Genomic DNA, 15,194 nt, shown 5'->3' with positions numbered 1-15,194 from the left:
ATTCCATTCGGGTTGATGAATGCCCCTGCTGTCTTCCAGGGGTATATTAATGAGGCACTCCAGGAGGCGTTGGACCGGTATGTGTTTGTCTACTTAGACGACATTCTTATATACAGTCACTCTATGTATGAACATGTTACTTATGTCTGATGGGTTCTCCGGCCACTCCTGGAGAACCAACTTTGCGTCACTGGAAAAGTCCATGCGCAGTCCATCTCATTTTTGGACCTTTTATAGTGTCCCATAACACTGCGCATGGACCCCACCAAGGTCAAGGCAATTGAAAACTGGCCCCAGCCCACATCTTTGCTCCTGGTCCAGTGCTTCCTGGGCTTTGCTAACTTCTTCTGAAAGTTTGTGAGGAATTTTACTGCTGTGACTTCCCAGCTAATCGCTCTGACACAGAAGACATTGGGGCAGTTCAGCTGGTCCACAGAGGCCCAGGAAGCGTTCGATGCTATCAAGCATCTTTTGACCCGGGACACCCTCTCTAACCTGTGGGAGCATCTCCCTCTTTCGGGTGGTCCTTCTACAATCGTACCTCCAGCTAGGATCCTGGCACCCATGAGGCAGGCCCAAGATACCGATATGGGTCCAGGAGACCTTAGGAGATGGGTACTCACCTGGAGACACTCTTTACCCCAGGCTGCAAATCAAGGGGTCACGCACACATTCATGCTCCTGCAACATTGGTTCTGGTGGCCCCACATGGAACAGGACATGCGCATGCACGTGACCGCCTGCACAATATGCGCACAAAACAAGGACCCCATAACCAAACTCACAGGTCTGCTGCACCCTCTGGCAGTTCCCTTGCGTGTCTGGTCCCACCTGTCCCTAGACTCCCATCGTGGGACAGCACCGTGATATTAGTGATAGTGGACAGGTTCTCCAAGGCTGGGTGTTTTGTGGCTTTGCCTAAGCTCCTGTCTGTGCAGGAGACAGCCAAGGTGTTGCTTGACCAGGTGATCAGTGTTCATGGACTGCCCTCTGACATTGTGTCAGACCGTGAGGCGCAGTTCACCAGTCAGTTCTGGGGTGCCTTCTGCCGTTTGCTGGGGGCAGAAGCCAGCTTGTCCAATGGCCAGATATAAAAGGTCAACCAGGACCTAGAACTGACCCTCTGCTGCTCTGTCCGAACAGTTGAAGTGGGCAGAGTATGCCCACAACACTCTCTGGCACTCATTTCTGGGGATTTTGCCCTTTGAGCAGTTTGGGTATGCTCTGCCTGATTTCCCTGGACGGAAGAAGTCACAGGAGTCTCCTCAGCTGACCAGACGGTCCACCATTGCCGCAGAGAGTGGAGGAGGGCTCGGGCTGCCCTCTTGTCTGCCAGGGTGATCCAGAAATGCCACACAGACAAGAGGCAGCGGGTCGCCCCGTCTTATCGGGTTTGTCAAGAAGTCTGTCTGTCGGCCAAGCACATCCTGTTGCATGGTACCCTGTTGAGAACTGGTGGCACGTTACCTGTAACCCTTTAAATTAGTGTGCCGGATTAATACAGTTTTGTAACGCCTTGCCCTGCCACCTGCCTTAAAGGTCCACCCGACCATTCATGTGTCCCGCCTGAAGCCCTACCTTTGTTCTGTGGGCCACTGCCTACAACCTTCCACCAACTGGGGGTCTCTAGTACCTGAGGAACAGTCCTGGGTGCCAACCAGTCACTCCGCGCTAGATCTTTGAAGCTCTTATCTATGCCAGTTTCTTGAGCAAGCCTCTGCTATTTTCTTTTCCCACTTCTCTATCCATGACGTTTCCAGGATTTCAACCCGTTTTCGGGGGCTCCACCAGTTTTTTGTGTTTTTCACCATTTTGGGATTTTCCTCCCTTTTCCTCTTGAGTTTACCTGCTTTGGGTCCTGCAACCCTCTGGACTGGAGAGTTGCTGCTCCCCAACCCATTATAAATGGGTTGCATAGATAATTCATAATAAATTGTATTATAGTAAGAAAATAAAGTCTGACAATGAACTGATTTTATTTAATTTATTTAAATAACTCATCCAGTAAGAACAGTGTCATGATGATTAACATAATTGTATAAAATACATTTATACGAAATAAACAGAAAATACTTCAAAAAAAATTATATTCGTTTTTTATTTTACAAATGTAAGAAATAATAAAACAAGCTTCAACTTTTGGTCTCAGAGCTCTGCTCTAGATTCGAGCAGGCTTTTCACTGTCCAAATGCTTATTAATTGATTTTTTCTTAAACTTAACAGTTAAGTAAGTGATAAAAGTCATTGGAAAGAGGTAAAGAGGCACAAATATGAAACAAGGAAATGCATTTTAGTTTAACAGTTACAGCACATGCAGTATGAAGCACTATTTTAAGCTAATATACAGAGAATGTGGTAAAGCTGTCAAGCTGCTGATTCTGGGCAAGAAATCTCTTCACACCTGATTTCAATCTGGGAAAAATAATGAATAATTAAGATTTTATGTCATGTCTATATGCACATTTTGTACAAATCACACATAGACACTACCTAACCTTCATATTTGATGCAGATGAAGTTGAGAGTCTGGTTCTCAGGCAGGCTGACCCACTGCTGATCTCCTCTAGCCTGCACCGCTCCGGTTCTGACCACAGGCTCACAGTGTTCTCCCTCTGCACCGTTACCTGGAGCCCAGTTCTGGTAGCAGACGGTAAACCCACTCGTCCAGAACCAGAATCCCTGAGTGCAGGTGTGACGCAGACCCAGCCACACATGATCAGTGGAGGCTTTCTGAGCCAAATCCTCCACCCAGAGCTGGAACTCCTCAAAGTGAACTGAGACCAGGTCCACATGATTCTCTCTGCAGTATCTCAGAGCTTCTGCCCAGCTCAGTTTCTTCTGGATCAAGACCAGCTCATCTGGAGAGGGAAAAGACAGGGCAAAAAAACTGTTCATTAAATATCCTAAAATAGTTTTGCTGCTTTTATTAGAGGGACTTGTAATAGATTTCAAAATTACTAAAGATATTACAGTATAAACCATTAAAAAATTAAATAACTTAAGCATAACTTACTTTCATAGCAGATAAAAGGGAATCCTATGTTACAGTTTACATCATGCCACTGAGACTGGTCCTTTACAGATGCTGCAGCACATTTATCATTAGTATCTGGCTGTCTGGGAAGCCAGTATCGGAATGAAGAGCTACTCTGATCCGACCACTCCCAGGAGTCGTTAAACAGGCCGATCCAGATCCGTTCACCAGTTTTTAACACACTCCAGATCTTCTGGTTCTCAGTCTGGTTCCTCACACTGGGCAGATCTGTGTGATGTTCTCTGCAGTAGCTCTGAGCTTCACACCAGGTCTTTGTCTCATTAATGAATACGTATCTCTCAGTGTTTGCATTCTTATCTGAAAGACATTAAATTCATGTAAAAATCATGATGATACACATAATATGATACACACATGATATTATACACAAATGAACAGCCAATCAGTTTTCAGTTTTCTTACCGTCTAAACACACAAAACGATAATTATCTTCACAATAGACATCAAGCCACTTTCCAGTTTCTTTATACATCGCAACACAGAACTCAATCCCCCCATGATTACTTGGTTCTCCACTGCTCCAGTTCCGGTATGAATCTCCGTCAAAATTTCCACCTCCCAGAGACCACTGCCATCTCCCAGTGTCCCCCCTGTTCAGACCAATCCAAACAAAGTGGCCACCATTATCTATCAGAGTCTTGTTCAGCTTCTTCATCTCGTCCATGTTGTTGATGGTGGCCAGATCAGTGTAGGTCTGTCTGCAGTAGCTCTGAGCTTCAGTCCAGGTTTTACTCTGATTCACAAAGTGATACCGATGAGGAACGTATGGAGATACACCACACACAGCTGGGAAGATCAGGAGAAAGTGTGGTAACATTTTACATTTAATGGAAATAGAATGGCCAAATCTAAAGGCTAATTAAAAGGCTAATTTTATTTTGTGAATTTATTTTATGTAATATTGTGGTCAATTTGGCCAATTATTGTTTAAAGATGAGGGGAACAGAGTATTTTGCATATACAGAGAAAAAATAAGTACGTTTTTAAAAAGAATTGTGTTAAACGTGGTAAATTTGGTATATTGTCAAATATAAGTCAACCCTGTGCTAGGTCAATTTTTACCCTTGTCTTTTTTTTTCAGTAGTAAGCTTCCAGTGCACAAAAATCATGACTGGAACCTGTAACAAAGATGAATGTCTACAGATACATGCACTTGTGTATTAATGTATTATCTGGTGTGAATTTGTGTACTAAATGATGTTCACTGACCTGAGAACAGCAAGAAGACTGAGATCCACTTCTGATCCATTTCTGGAATCTAGATGTTCAGATGCAAATTCTTCGTCCTGATGTGTCTCCCTCAATCTTCACCTCCTGTTCTGATTAATACAGTATTTCACCTCTTTCTTTATTGTTCTCTCTAATGTCGCTCCACCTCTCTTGCACGCAATCCTATGAAGATATCATCTCTGATTTGATTAGAGTTCGTCAGAGCTAGGGCAGCAGCAGTTCAAGTGATTGTATTCAGGCAGTAACCGTGAAGAGGAAATGTAACCCACTGCATGTGTGTTTACAAAACAAGCAAGCCGCATATTTTAATATTACTGTTCTATTCTGTGTTGTAGTTCATACATTGTTAACCCCTCATAGGGATCTGGGACATCACTGCTGAAACTTCCAGAGGCGTTGTGCAGATCCGGACCGTTGCTTCAATTCATGGCGGGTTATTATCTCATATCAATATTATGAGTAATCAAACTTATACTTAAGCCATGTGCTTGTTCTGTTTCTGTCTTGTCTCCTCCCTTGTCTCTGCCCTTGCCCCACCTAATCATTAGTGTTCTCACCTGTCTTGTTTGTTATCCCACCCCCTTCTTTCCTTCTCCAGGTGTTTTCTGTTTTCCAGTGTGTATACATACACCATGTGTTCTTTTGTTCTCTGTCGTGCTTTTTGTTTGACCCTGTCGTGTTAAACCCAGTTTGGATCTTTCATCATAATTTGTTTGAGCCTCAGTCATGCTGTGTTTTTTGTCTACTAAGTTTATGGTTTGTTATGTTTAGTTTGTCTGTTTGTTTTCTTTGTTTTCTTATTAGTCATCTTGTTAGTCCTGTGTGTGTGAGTAATCACAAGGCATGTGTGAAGCGTCTAGTGTAGTAGTGTAGGAATGCTTGTAGTTAGTGCATGCTACATGCTGTTTTCTGCTTGCAATGTTCTGCTTTTAGCTATTGAATCTTGGAGCAGCAGGGTGCAGGCCCACATAATGCTTCCTGAGTCACAGAGCAGGTTTAGAAAGAACAGGAGCACCATCAATATGGTCTTCACAGCCCGGCAACACCAAGAGAAGTGCAGGGAACAATTTTTTTTTTACCAGTTTATGGCTATTGTCAACCTCTCTAAAGCCTTTGACACTGTGCAGAGAGAGCTCTTGTGGGGCTTCCTTCTCCAGATTGGATGCCCCACAAAGTATGAAAACATCCTACGACAGTTCCATGAGGGAATAAGTGGTAGGGTAGGGTAGTCATAGGAGGGCAAGTGTCAGACTCTTTCCCTGTGCATACAGGGGTAAGGCAGACGGGTGTGTACTGGCACCAGTACTATTTAACATCTTCCTCTTATGCGTCACTCTCAAGTAGATCAAAGACAGCAGAGAGGTATCAGTGGCATACAGGGTAGCTGGCAAGCTCTTTAACATCAGGAGGCTGCAAGCAACCACCAAACTGCACAGAGTAAGGATACTGGAGCTACAATTTGCAGACGACTGTGTTCTTGGGTCCAACACTCCACAAGACTTCCAGTCTGTCCTCAATGCAGAAGCATTGCATACAGCATGGGGGTAGTCTGCCAATGGCGTGACAAAATCCCACCCACATCACCCACCTTTACTGTTGCAGATGAACCATTGTCAGTTGTTCCATCCTTCAGGTACCTTTGGAGTATTCTGTCTGATGACAATACTATCGAAAATTAAGTCCAGAACACAGTTTTTTTGCCTTTGGGAGACTTAGGTACCAGGTCTTCCTGAACAAAAACCTTCTGAGCACAAAAAAATGGTCTACAAAGCAGTCTGCATCACCACCATCCTCTAGAGCTGTGAAGCCTGGGTTACTTATAGCCGCCTGGAATACCAAAACTCTGGAATACTTTCACTTCCGCTGTCTCCAGCAAATCCTGGAAATTACTTTGGCGTAATTGAGGGCTGCACATTGAGATCTTGAGGAGAACAGGCTGCAGTAGCATTGAGACCACTATCACTCAGCATCAATCACGGTGGCTGGGACACGTCATAAGGATGCCCTACAACCAGCTGCCCTGCAGGGTGTTGTATGGCCAGCTCTACCATGGTAAGTGCTTTGCTGGAGGCCAGAAGAAGCACTTTAAAGGCCAGCTGAAAATAGCTCCTAAAAGGTGTGAAATCAAACTGAGATCTGGAAAATATGGCTGTTGACCTCAACACCTGGAGGCAGCTGTACCTAGATGGGACCCAAACACTGAAGGAGGAAAGGACAGCCAGGAGACAACAACAATAACAACAATGAGTGCTCAGGAAAGAAAAAACCCTGGTTGCCAGCCAAACAAACACTACCTCCACACGACCTGCGTACAATAGAACTTGTGGATTCAGCATTGGCCTGTTCAGCCATAAGAAAACTCAAGTCTGTTTTTGGCAAGGCAAAAGGAGTTGGATTATTTGGACAAACTGGCTTCTGTACTGCAATATGGTAAACCGCTAGTGTTATCTTCCTTAGTTTCTATTCTGTGTGAGTATGACAGTGGACATGGCACCTGTAAAGGTTTTTAAATCCATCTGCTTCCTCACAGCATCTGACTTGCCCTACCTCTCCTAATGTTGTGAAGGTTCTTTTTTATAAAGGATTTTCTGAGGGATAAGGCTTTACAATGAGCTGACATTATTTTAAAAAAAGGCCTAAAATTGTAAGCACTGTGGAGGGTTTCTTGAACTGCTGAAACCCGCCACAGCTTGAGTACCAACTCCAGCAGCACCCTCCGCTCCTGTTCCAGCTCCAGCAGTGCTTATCGCCCCAGGTGCCCACTGCCTCTGTTCCAGTACCAATTCCAGCGTCGCCAACCACATGCTCAAGTTCTTGTGGCACCCGCTGCCTTAGCTCCAGTGACAGCAACACCCACAGTCTCAGCTCCAGTGCCTGCAGCGCCCGCCACCTCAGCTCCAGTCTCATCAACACCAGTCGTCTCAACTCCTGTGTCAGTGGCAGCTGCTGCCACGTCTGCTCCTGTGCCAGCATCACCCTGTGCCTCACAGTGTGCTCAAAGCAAAAGCACTATTCTGATATACCAGCTCACAGACACCTTGTGCTGATCGACATCACTCTAGGAGTGGATGATTGATTCACTCAAGGATGATTGAAGGCAGCTTCACGGCAGGTGGCAGGGTGGTACAAAACTGAATTAAACCGGCGCACTATTCTAAAGGGTTCCAGGTAATGTGGAGCCAGTTTGCGCGGGGCACTGTGCAACAGGATGTCCTTGGCCAACCACCAGACTCATTGTTCAACCCAATAAGAGGGGGCAACCCCCCGCCTCCTGTCTGTGACGTGCTTCTGGGTCACCCTGGCAGACAAGAGGGGAGCACAGACCCTCCTCCAGGAGTCTCCCGTATCTTCTGCCAAGGGAAAGCAGGCAGAGCATATCCAAACTGGCACTCAAAGGGTAACCAGGTGGATAGAGCCAAAGAGGCCAGACAGCCTCCGCCAGAGGGTCCGTTTTAGGTCTTGGTCTGGGGTTGAAACCCCAAGGACAAGCTGGCTTCTGCCACCAGAAAACGGTAGAAGGTACCCCAGAACCAACTGTGCGGCCCATGGTCTGTCAGTGGGCAGTCCATGGATGCAGACCACCTCGTCAAGCAACGCCTTGGCCGTACCATATATGGTCAGGAGCTTGGGCAAAGACACAAAGCCCCCAGCCTTCGAGAACGTGTCCACTATGACTAATGGTGTTGCCCTGAGATGGGGGGATCCCCATGATAAAGTCTAGGGACAGGGGGGACCATGGATGCACAGCCTGGGGTAAAGAGTGTCCCCAGTTAAGAACCCATTTTCTGGACCCAGATTGGTCTCTTGGTACCACCTCACAGCATCCAAGAGCCCTCACTGAAAGGGAACAATCCCCATCTGGCCTGGTGTGGGATCAGGCACTTGGCTTGCTGCATGTATGCCAGATTTTTGTAGTCAGTTCAGACTAGAAAGGGATGTTTGGTTCCCCCAATTCAGTGCATCCACTCCTCCAGGGTGAGCTTCACAGTCAAGAGTTCCCCAGTAGGTGCATGGGTGCAGTCAGCCATCCAGCCCCACCTGCTGGGAAAAGACCATGCCCACACCTACTCCAGAGGGGTCCACCTCCATGACAAAAAGGAGTCTAGAGTCAGGCAGTGGGAGGACCAGAGCCTGGGTCAAAAGATGCTTTATGGCATCATATGCTTTATGGTCTCTGTGGACCAGCTGAACCATCCCTATGTCTTCCTTGTCATAGCAGAGAGGTCACAGCACTAAAATTCTATGGACGAACTTGGATCAGGTGCACAGATGTGAGCCAGGGCCAGTTCTTGACTGCCTTGACCTTTAGTGGGGTCCATGTACAGTGTTATGGGACACTACAAAGCCCAAAAACAAGATGGACTGCACATGGAACTCAGACTTTTATATTTTGATGTAGAAGTGGTTCTCCAGGAGTAGCTGGAGAACTCATCGGACATGGGTAACATGCTCGTCCATAGAGTGACTGTATATAAGAATGTCGTTTAAGTAGACAAACACATGCCGGTCCAATGTCTCTGGGAGCACCTCTTTAATATAACCCTAGAAAACAGCAGGGGCACTCATCAACCCGAAAGGCATCATCAGGTATTCATAGTGCCCGGAGAGGGTGATGATCGCCGTCTTTCATTTTTCACCTGCCTTTACCCTAACCATGTTTCAGCTCATTTCGATTAGCAGTCCAGAGGATGGGCCTTTGTAGTGTATTTCATCCTGCATTACTACTTCCAACCCTATGCTGCCATGCCAACATCAATGCTTTTGATGGCATGTTCTTTCCATGTAGCCAGTGCTTGCCTCCACCTGATCCCCCTGATCTACTCTGCTAATTGGGTCAGTTGTTTCTGGGCAATTTCCTTGCCACTACCATCAACCTCACTCTTCTTTTCAGCAATTCTGAAAAGCAATTCTTTGCCTGGGTCTTAGTGTCCATTGGCCAATCTCTGCCCCATAGATGCACAGCCAATGCCCTTTTTGTTCCTCGTTCTTCCTCCCCTATTTACTCCCAAAGTTTCTGAGGCAATACTAAATTCTGTTCGACCATGTTTCCCCAGTAGAGGTTCTTCTCTCCACCATTGGTGATGAACACAGCATGAGCTTGACTTCAACAGAAGGCCATGATAACATCACACCCTCTGTGCATTTTACGTGATATTACATCCAAAGATTAAACCACTCCTGAGTCATTGCAGCCTGTGATTGCCTGTGTTGCTGGTCCCATCTCTACCTTGCTTGACTCATGAGCTCCACTGCCTTGTCCTTAAAGCTTTTCTTTAATCATCCCAAGTCTCCTTTTGCAACTATCCCATGTGCCCCTGCTCAACAATACTTCCCTAGTACTCTTTACATTTACATTACATTTATATTTATTTCCAGTGAGTAAAGAGACAACGTCCATGCCAATTCATTTATGTTCATTTTGAATGATTCCATTACTCAGTTTTTTAAGGGAACAGCTTTCCTCTTACAGGTTAAAAGTGTATAAACATTAACCTAGAACTGAATGGTAACATTGAAGTCATGCTGCTTATTTGTTTTGTAAATCCATCTGCAGTGGGCTACATTTCCTCTTCATGAACACTGCCAGAACACAATCAGTGAAACTGCTGCTGACCTATGTCTGACGAAATTTAAAAGAAAGAGGTGAGATACTGTATAGATCAGAACAGGAGGTGGAGAACGACATCAACACATCTGGGGAAAAATCAGACTTGATCTAACAAATATTATCTCATATTCTATTAACAAAATGGAACAGAAGTGGATCTCAGTCTTCTTGCTGTTCTCAGGTCAGTGTAAATCATTTAGTAATAAATTTCACACCAGATAATACATTTTGAGCCGTTTATTAACTTTCCTAAGCGCATGTATCTGCAGACACTCATGTTGTTATTAGTTACAGAGTTTTAGTCATGATTTTTGTGCACTGGAAGTTGCTAAGTAAATGCTAAGTAAATATGATTTAATGGGTAAATTGTGAAAAAAAGGTTTCTTTGATTAAAGTAAATTAAATTACTGGATAAGTGTTTTCATAAACGCTGGGATGCTTAACTGCTTTACATGAACAAAAGACAAGAAAATTAACGAAGGCAGTTTTTGCTTGTTTACATAAGTGTAATTATTAATGCAATATTTAATGTGATGTTCATGTTAACAAATGCCACACTTTCTCCTGTTCTTCACAGCTGTGTGTGGTGTATCTCCATACGTTCCTCATCGGTATCACTTTGTGAATCAGAGTACAACCTGGACTGAAGCTCAGAGCTACTGCAGACAGACCTACACTGATCTGGCCACCATCAACAACATGGACGAGATGAAGAAGGTGAACGACACTCTAAAGGGTAAAGGTGGAGACTATGTTTGGATTGGTCTGGACCGTGGGGACACTGGGAAATGGGGGTGGTCTCTGGGAGACGGAAATTTCGACACTGTAGGAGATTCGTACAGAACTGGAGCATTGGAGAACCAAATAATCCTGGAGGGAAGGAGTTCTGTGTTGTGATGCATAATCAAAATGGAATGTGGCTTGATGTCGAATGTGGAGATAAATATCGTTTTGTGTGTTTAGATGGTAAGAACAACTACTACAGATACAGATTAATGAAAGGCATGATCAGTTTATTTAGTGAGTCTGGAATTCTTGGGTCTTATGGAGTCTTATGTGATTTAATGTGTTTTAGGTTTTAAGACAAGCACTGAGAGATTCATATTCATTAATGAGAGGAAGACCTGGCGTGAAGCTCAGAGCTACTGCAGAGAGAATCACACAGACCTGGCCAGTGTGAGGAACCAGACAGAGAACCAGCAGGTCTGGAATGAGACAAAAAATGTTGGTATTATGACATGGATCGGCCTGTTTAATGACCCCTGGAAGTGGTCAGATAAGAAGAACTCCTAATTTCGATACTGGTTTCCCAATCAGCCAGATATTACTGATAAATGTGCTGCAGCATCTGTGATGGATCAGAGTCAGTGGCATGATGTAAACTGTAACACATCATACCCTTTTATCTGCTATGAGAGTAAGTAATGCTTGACTTATTCAATAATGGAAACCTTTTCTTTCCTAAATTAAGCATCGTACATTTTATATCTTTTTTTAAGTGTTTTAAATTGTGATGAATCATTAATTGCCCTTTTCCTATTCCCCTTTAGATAAGTTGGTCTTGATCAAGACAAATCGGACCTGGAAAGAAGCTCTGAGATACAGCAGAGAGAATCATGTGGACCTGGTCTCAGTTCACTCTGAGGAGATCCAGCTCTGGGTGAAGGATGTGGCTCAGAAAGCCTCCACTGATCATGTGTGGCTGGGTCTGCGTCACACCTGCACCCTCAGCTTCTGGTTCTGGATGAGTGGAGACTTTATCTGCTATGAGAACTGGGCTCCAGGTAACGAGACAGAGGGAGAAGACTGCAGTTCTGTAGAGAGAACCGGAGCGGTGCAGGCTAGAGGAGATCAGCAGTGGGTCAGCCTGCCTGAGAACCAGACTCTCAACTTCATCTGCATAAGATATTAAGGTTAGATAGTGCAGATTACATTAAGGACTAATCCTTTTCCCTATTTATACTCTATTCCTTGTTTTTAATAGTCAACCTTCCCCTGGAACTGAGTTGTAAGGAGAAGTAGTTAAAACTTTCCCCCTAATTAATAGAACAACTCTTCAAGAACCCGATATGTCATCAAATAAATAAATAACACAGTTTTTTAGCAGCTATGAGCCGCCCTCTGTGGTCAACACTGCCAGTCAGTCTGTTTTGATGCAAATGAGCGATACATTTTAGTATCCTCAATGTTGGGCTTCAGTTGCACACAGTAATGACACCTAGTGCATAGGGGTGTGAAGCCACTGGCCTGGCAGTCAAGAAGCAGCAGAGAGAGACACATGCACAGGGTTTCCGTGAATTAAAACTATATATTTATTAACAGCTTTCCCTGCACCACACCCAAAACAAACTTGAACCTGCATGATAGCTGCATGATTGTATTTTTCCTAGGAAAACATGCACTGTTTAAATAGGCCCAGCTGTGCTAATCAGTCTATTTTGCTCATGAGCGACACACTGGCATGTGCCTGGAGGGGGAAATTGCGGCTGACAACATGAGCCAGGTATTTGGGGGGTCCTCCTCGTTGGCAGGGGGCATTGCTGCCAAAATGAAATTGGGGCATTGCTAGGGTTGGTATGCTCCAGGTCAAACTATAGGATGGCCATTGGTGCTGCAATTGTGAAGGCTCTTGTGGTGTCAGTCCAGACTTTACTGGATCCCTGGCCATTAGGGGTAGTGACCAAGGGAGCTGCAGCACAGATTGAATCTTAAATGTGACTACTGGTGCTAGAGCTTGTGAAAGTCCTGGACTGTCCAGGGTAGCATCAGCCCCTACATCCTGGCCAAGGCTGTCCAATGGAGTTGTGGGGGCACCTGGTACTGACTGTATCAGGCTGTGCCATCCATCCTTGGACTTTCCCAGGACTTGGTTGATTGACGGTTCATTCAACAGTCTTGGGGCAAGGGGGAGTCTTTTGCAAAAAGAATAGGCTGTGTACCTTAAAGATGCTGTTGCCATGGAGCTTGCCGTGTACCCCCGTTTAAAGACGTCTGAAACTGTGAGAAGTTTCTTATAATGGAGTGTTGGTTTATTTGTTGGAGCTGGTAATGTCTGCTTAGTCGCTCGCTTGCTTAATCCTGCTTCCATGTTTGATGTCAGTGGATTCACAGTTGTAATTTTTTAATTTTACTATTCAATGTTTTTAAATGGATTTTGTAATTGTAAACGTAATTAAGGGTTTTAGGGGTGTGGTAATGTTATTTTATTAACTAAATATATTTAAAGTACTATGCAGATGTTTGGGTACCCTTGGTCAAAATGTCTATTACTGTAATTAATAACACCTAACAACTTATGATTAAGACTTCATGAATAATTTTCATACTGCTGTCCTACAACTTTTGGAACGTCAGTATATGTCAGAGCTGTTTTGATATGTGTTTATATTAATATTAAATTGTGTTGTCAGTATCTCTGAGTTAAAATTAAAGTTTTTCAGTGTGAATGCAGGAATGTTAGGCGCTCTTTCTCTCTCTCTCTCTTGCTCTTTCTCTCTTTTTCTCTCAGGGATATCATAATACAGTAAAAAAGATCGAGTCTGCCAGGTCACAATAATACTGGGAAATTTCGGCATAAAAAATGAATCATGATTCTAATAATGTTTTAAGTGATTGACACCACTAATGCAATTATTTTTTTTACAATATAATGCTGATATTTCTTAAAAAGAGTTCAAACACCAAATGCATCCAGTAATATGTTTATTTGTAGTTTAGGCAGTTAAAGTAATGCTGTTGTTTTTGTTTTTAATAAAGCAATACAAATAAACCTGCTCACTGTTTGTTTGTTTGTTCCAACAAGATCCAAAAGGTGGAGCCTCTCATGTTGACAGAAGTAGAGAAACCTGGTTTCAGCATTTAATAAAAGAGCTCGATCCCTGTTGAAACATTCCATCACTAAAAACAAAACCACTTTATTTTTTCCACCAACTGTACCGAAAACGTACCGAACCATACCGAGGTGTAAACTAAAGTGTGCTTTTCTGTACTGTTACACCCCTGGTGCCAGTGTGTGTTGTGCTAGTATAAGTGTATCAGATACAGCAGTACTGCTGGAGTTTTTAAACACTTGAATGATTTTTAAACTGAGAATAGTCTTTAATTTACTTTGTCTAACAGTAAATTAACCCATGATGTTTTACAATCGTTCTTATCCTGACGTTGGTGTTCAGACAGTGGTGGCTGCAGTACTTCCTCATCAGTGGATGAGGTAAAAAATAGAATGCATTAAAATACAGGAAATGCTATCTAATGTCCTATGTGCAGTGTTTTAATGGGTAGGCAATCTTGGTTATGGGCCTGAATATCCTGTGGGAAGAAGCTATTCCTTATTCCCTTTCAGGGTTTTCACCTTCAGGGAGCAAAAGCACTCCCCTGACCCCCTTGAGCCATGGTCCAGCACTGCTTGCCATATGGTCTGCAGGTCAGAAAGCTCTGCCAGACAGATATGTAGCAAAGTGTCCTTATCCTTCTTGGTGCTGTCCCCAAACTAGGTAATGGTGCTCCCCAAGAGAATGATGAATCTAGAGTTCTTAACTCCACTGCCTGGTCCTCGTATTCTTTGCCCTTTCCTCATTTATCTCAGGTCTCCTTCCCCAGCTATCCCATTCGCCCCCCCAAAAAAGGTCACAATCTAATATTTGGTTGGACTGCCTTCATTAAGGTTTGATTGCGGCACACTGCATTTACTGTGGCATTGTTTCAATAAGTTTCTGCAATCTTGAAATTTATTTAAATCCAGCGTGGCATTACTTTTTTACCAGGATCTTGCAGCAGCATTGATGATGGTAGAGTCTGACCTCTGCACAAAGCAGCTCTTCTCCATCCAGCACATCCCAAAGATTCTCATTGAGGTTAAGGTCTGGACTCTGTGGTAAACTCTCTCTCAATCCATGTGTGAAAATGATGACCTCATGCTCCCTGAACCCTGATCTCTTTCACAATTCCAGCCTCGTGAATCCTGACATTGTCATCTAGGAATATAGCCGTATTCATCAGAGAAGAAAAAAGAAATCCATTGATGGAAGAATAACCTGGTCTTTATTCAGTATATTCAGGTAGTCAGCTGACCTCATTCTTTTAGCACATACTGTTGCCGAACCTAAACCTGCAGACCAACTGCAGCAGATTCTGTCTACAATTACTTGTCTGAACCGACAAGCTTGTATCAACTCATCAACTTCTGTTCAAAACACCTCATTTCTGTATTTTGTAGTGAAACAATTAGTCATTCTTTTAAAGCAACAATTTTCCTCTTAGGGGTTAACAGTGTATGATCATCAACCCAGAACTGAATGGTAA

The 15,194-nt window shown here is 43.9% G+C and overlaps 2 protein-coding genes across 2 annotated transcripts in view; both read right to left on the bottom strand.

The window, feature by feature from the left end:
* LOC103037556 (macrophage mannose receptor 1-like) overlaps positions 1 to 15,194 on the bottom strand; it is a 68,869-nt gene that overhangs the window by 11,842 nt on the left and 41,833 nt on the right. The gene's annotated exons all lie outside the window — the stretch shown is intronic.
* Positions 1,971 to 8,479, bottom strand: LOC125789934 (macrophage mannose receptor 1-like). The gene is made up of 7 exons (XM_049473020.1): positions 8,324 to 8,479; positions 7,809 to 8,002; positions 7,066 to 7,262; positions 3,560 to 3,841; positions 3,458 to 3,460; positions 3,014 to 3,352; positions 1,971 to 2,858 (listed from the first exon to the last, which is right to left on the bottom strand). The coding sequence occupies exons 1-7, from the start codon at positions 8,477 to 8,479 to the stop codon at positions 2,491 to 2,493; spliced, it is 1,539 nt and encodes a 512-aa protein (XP_049328977.1). The 3' UTR covers positions 1,971 to 2,490.

This window comes from Astyanax mexicanus, unplaced genomic scaffold (genome assembly GCF_023375975.1).
Source record: "Astyanax mexicanus isolate ESR-SI-001 unplaced genomic scaffold, AstMex3_surface scaffold_33, whole genome shotgun sequence".
In the NCBI taxonomy this organism is placed as follows: Eukaryota; Metazoa; Chordata; class Actinopteri; order Characiformes; family Acestrorhamphidae; genus Astyanax; species Astyanax mexicanus.
Note: the sequence above shows the minus strand (reverse complement) of the source record. Positions and strands in the feature narration are given on the sequence as shown.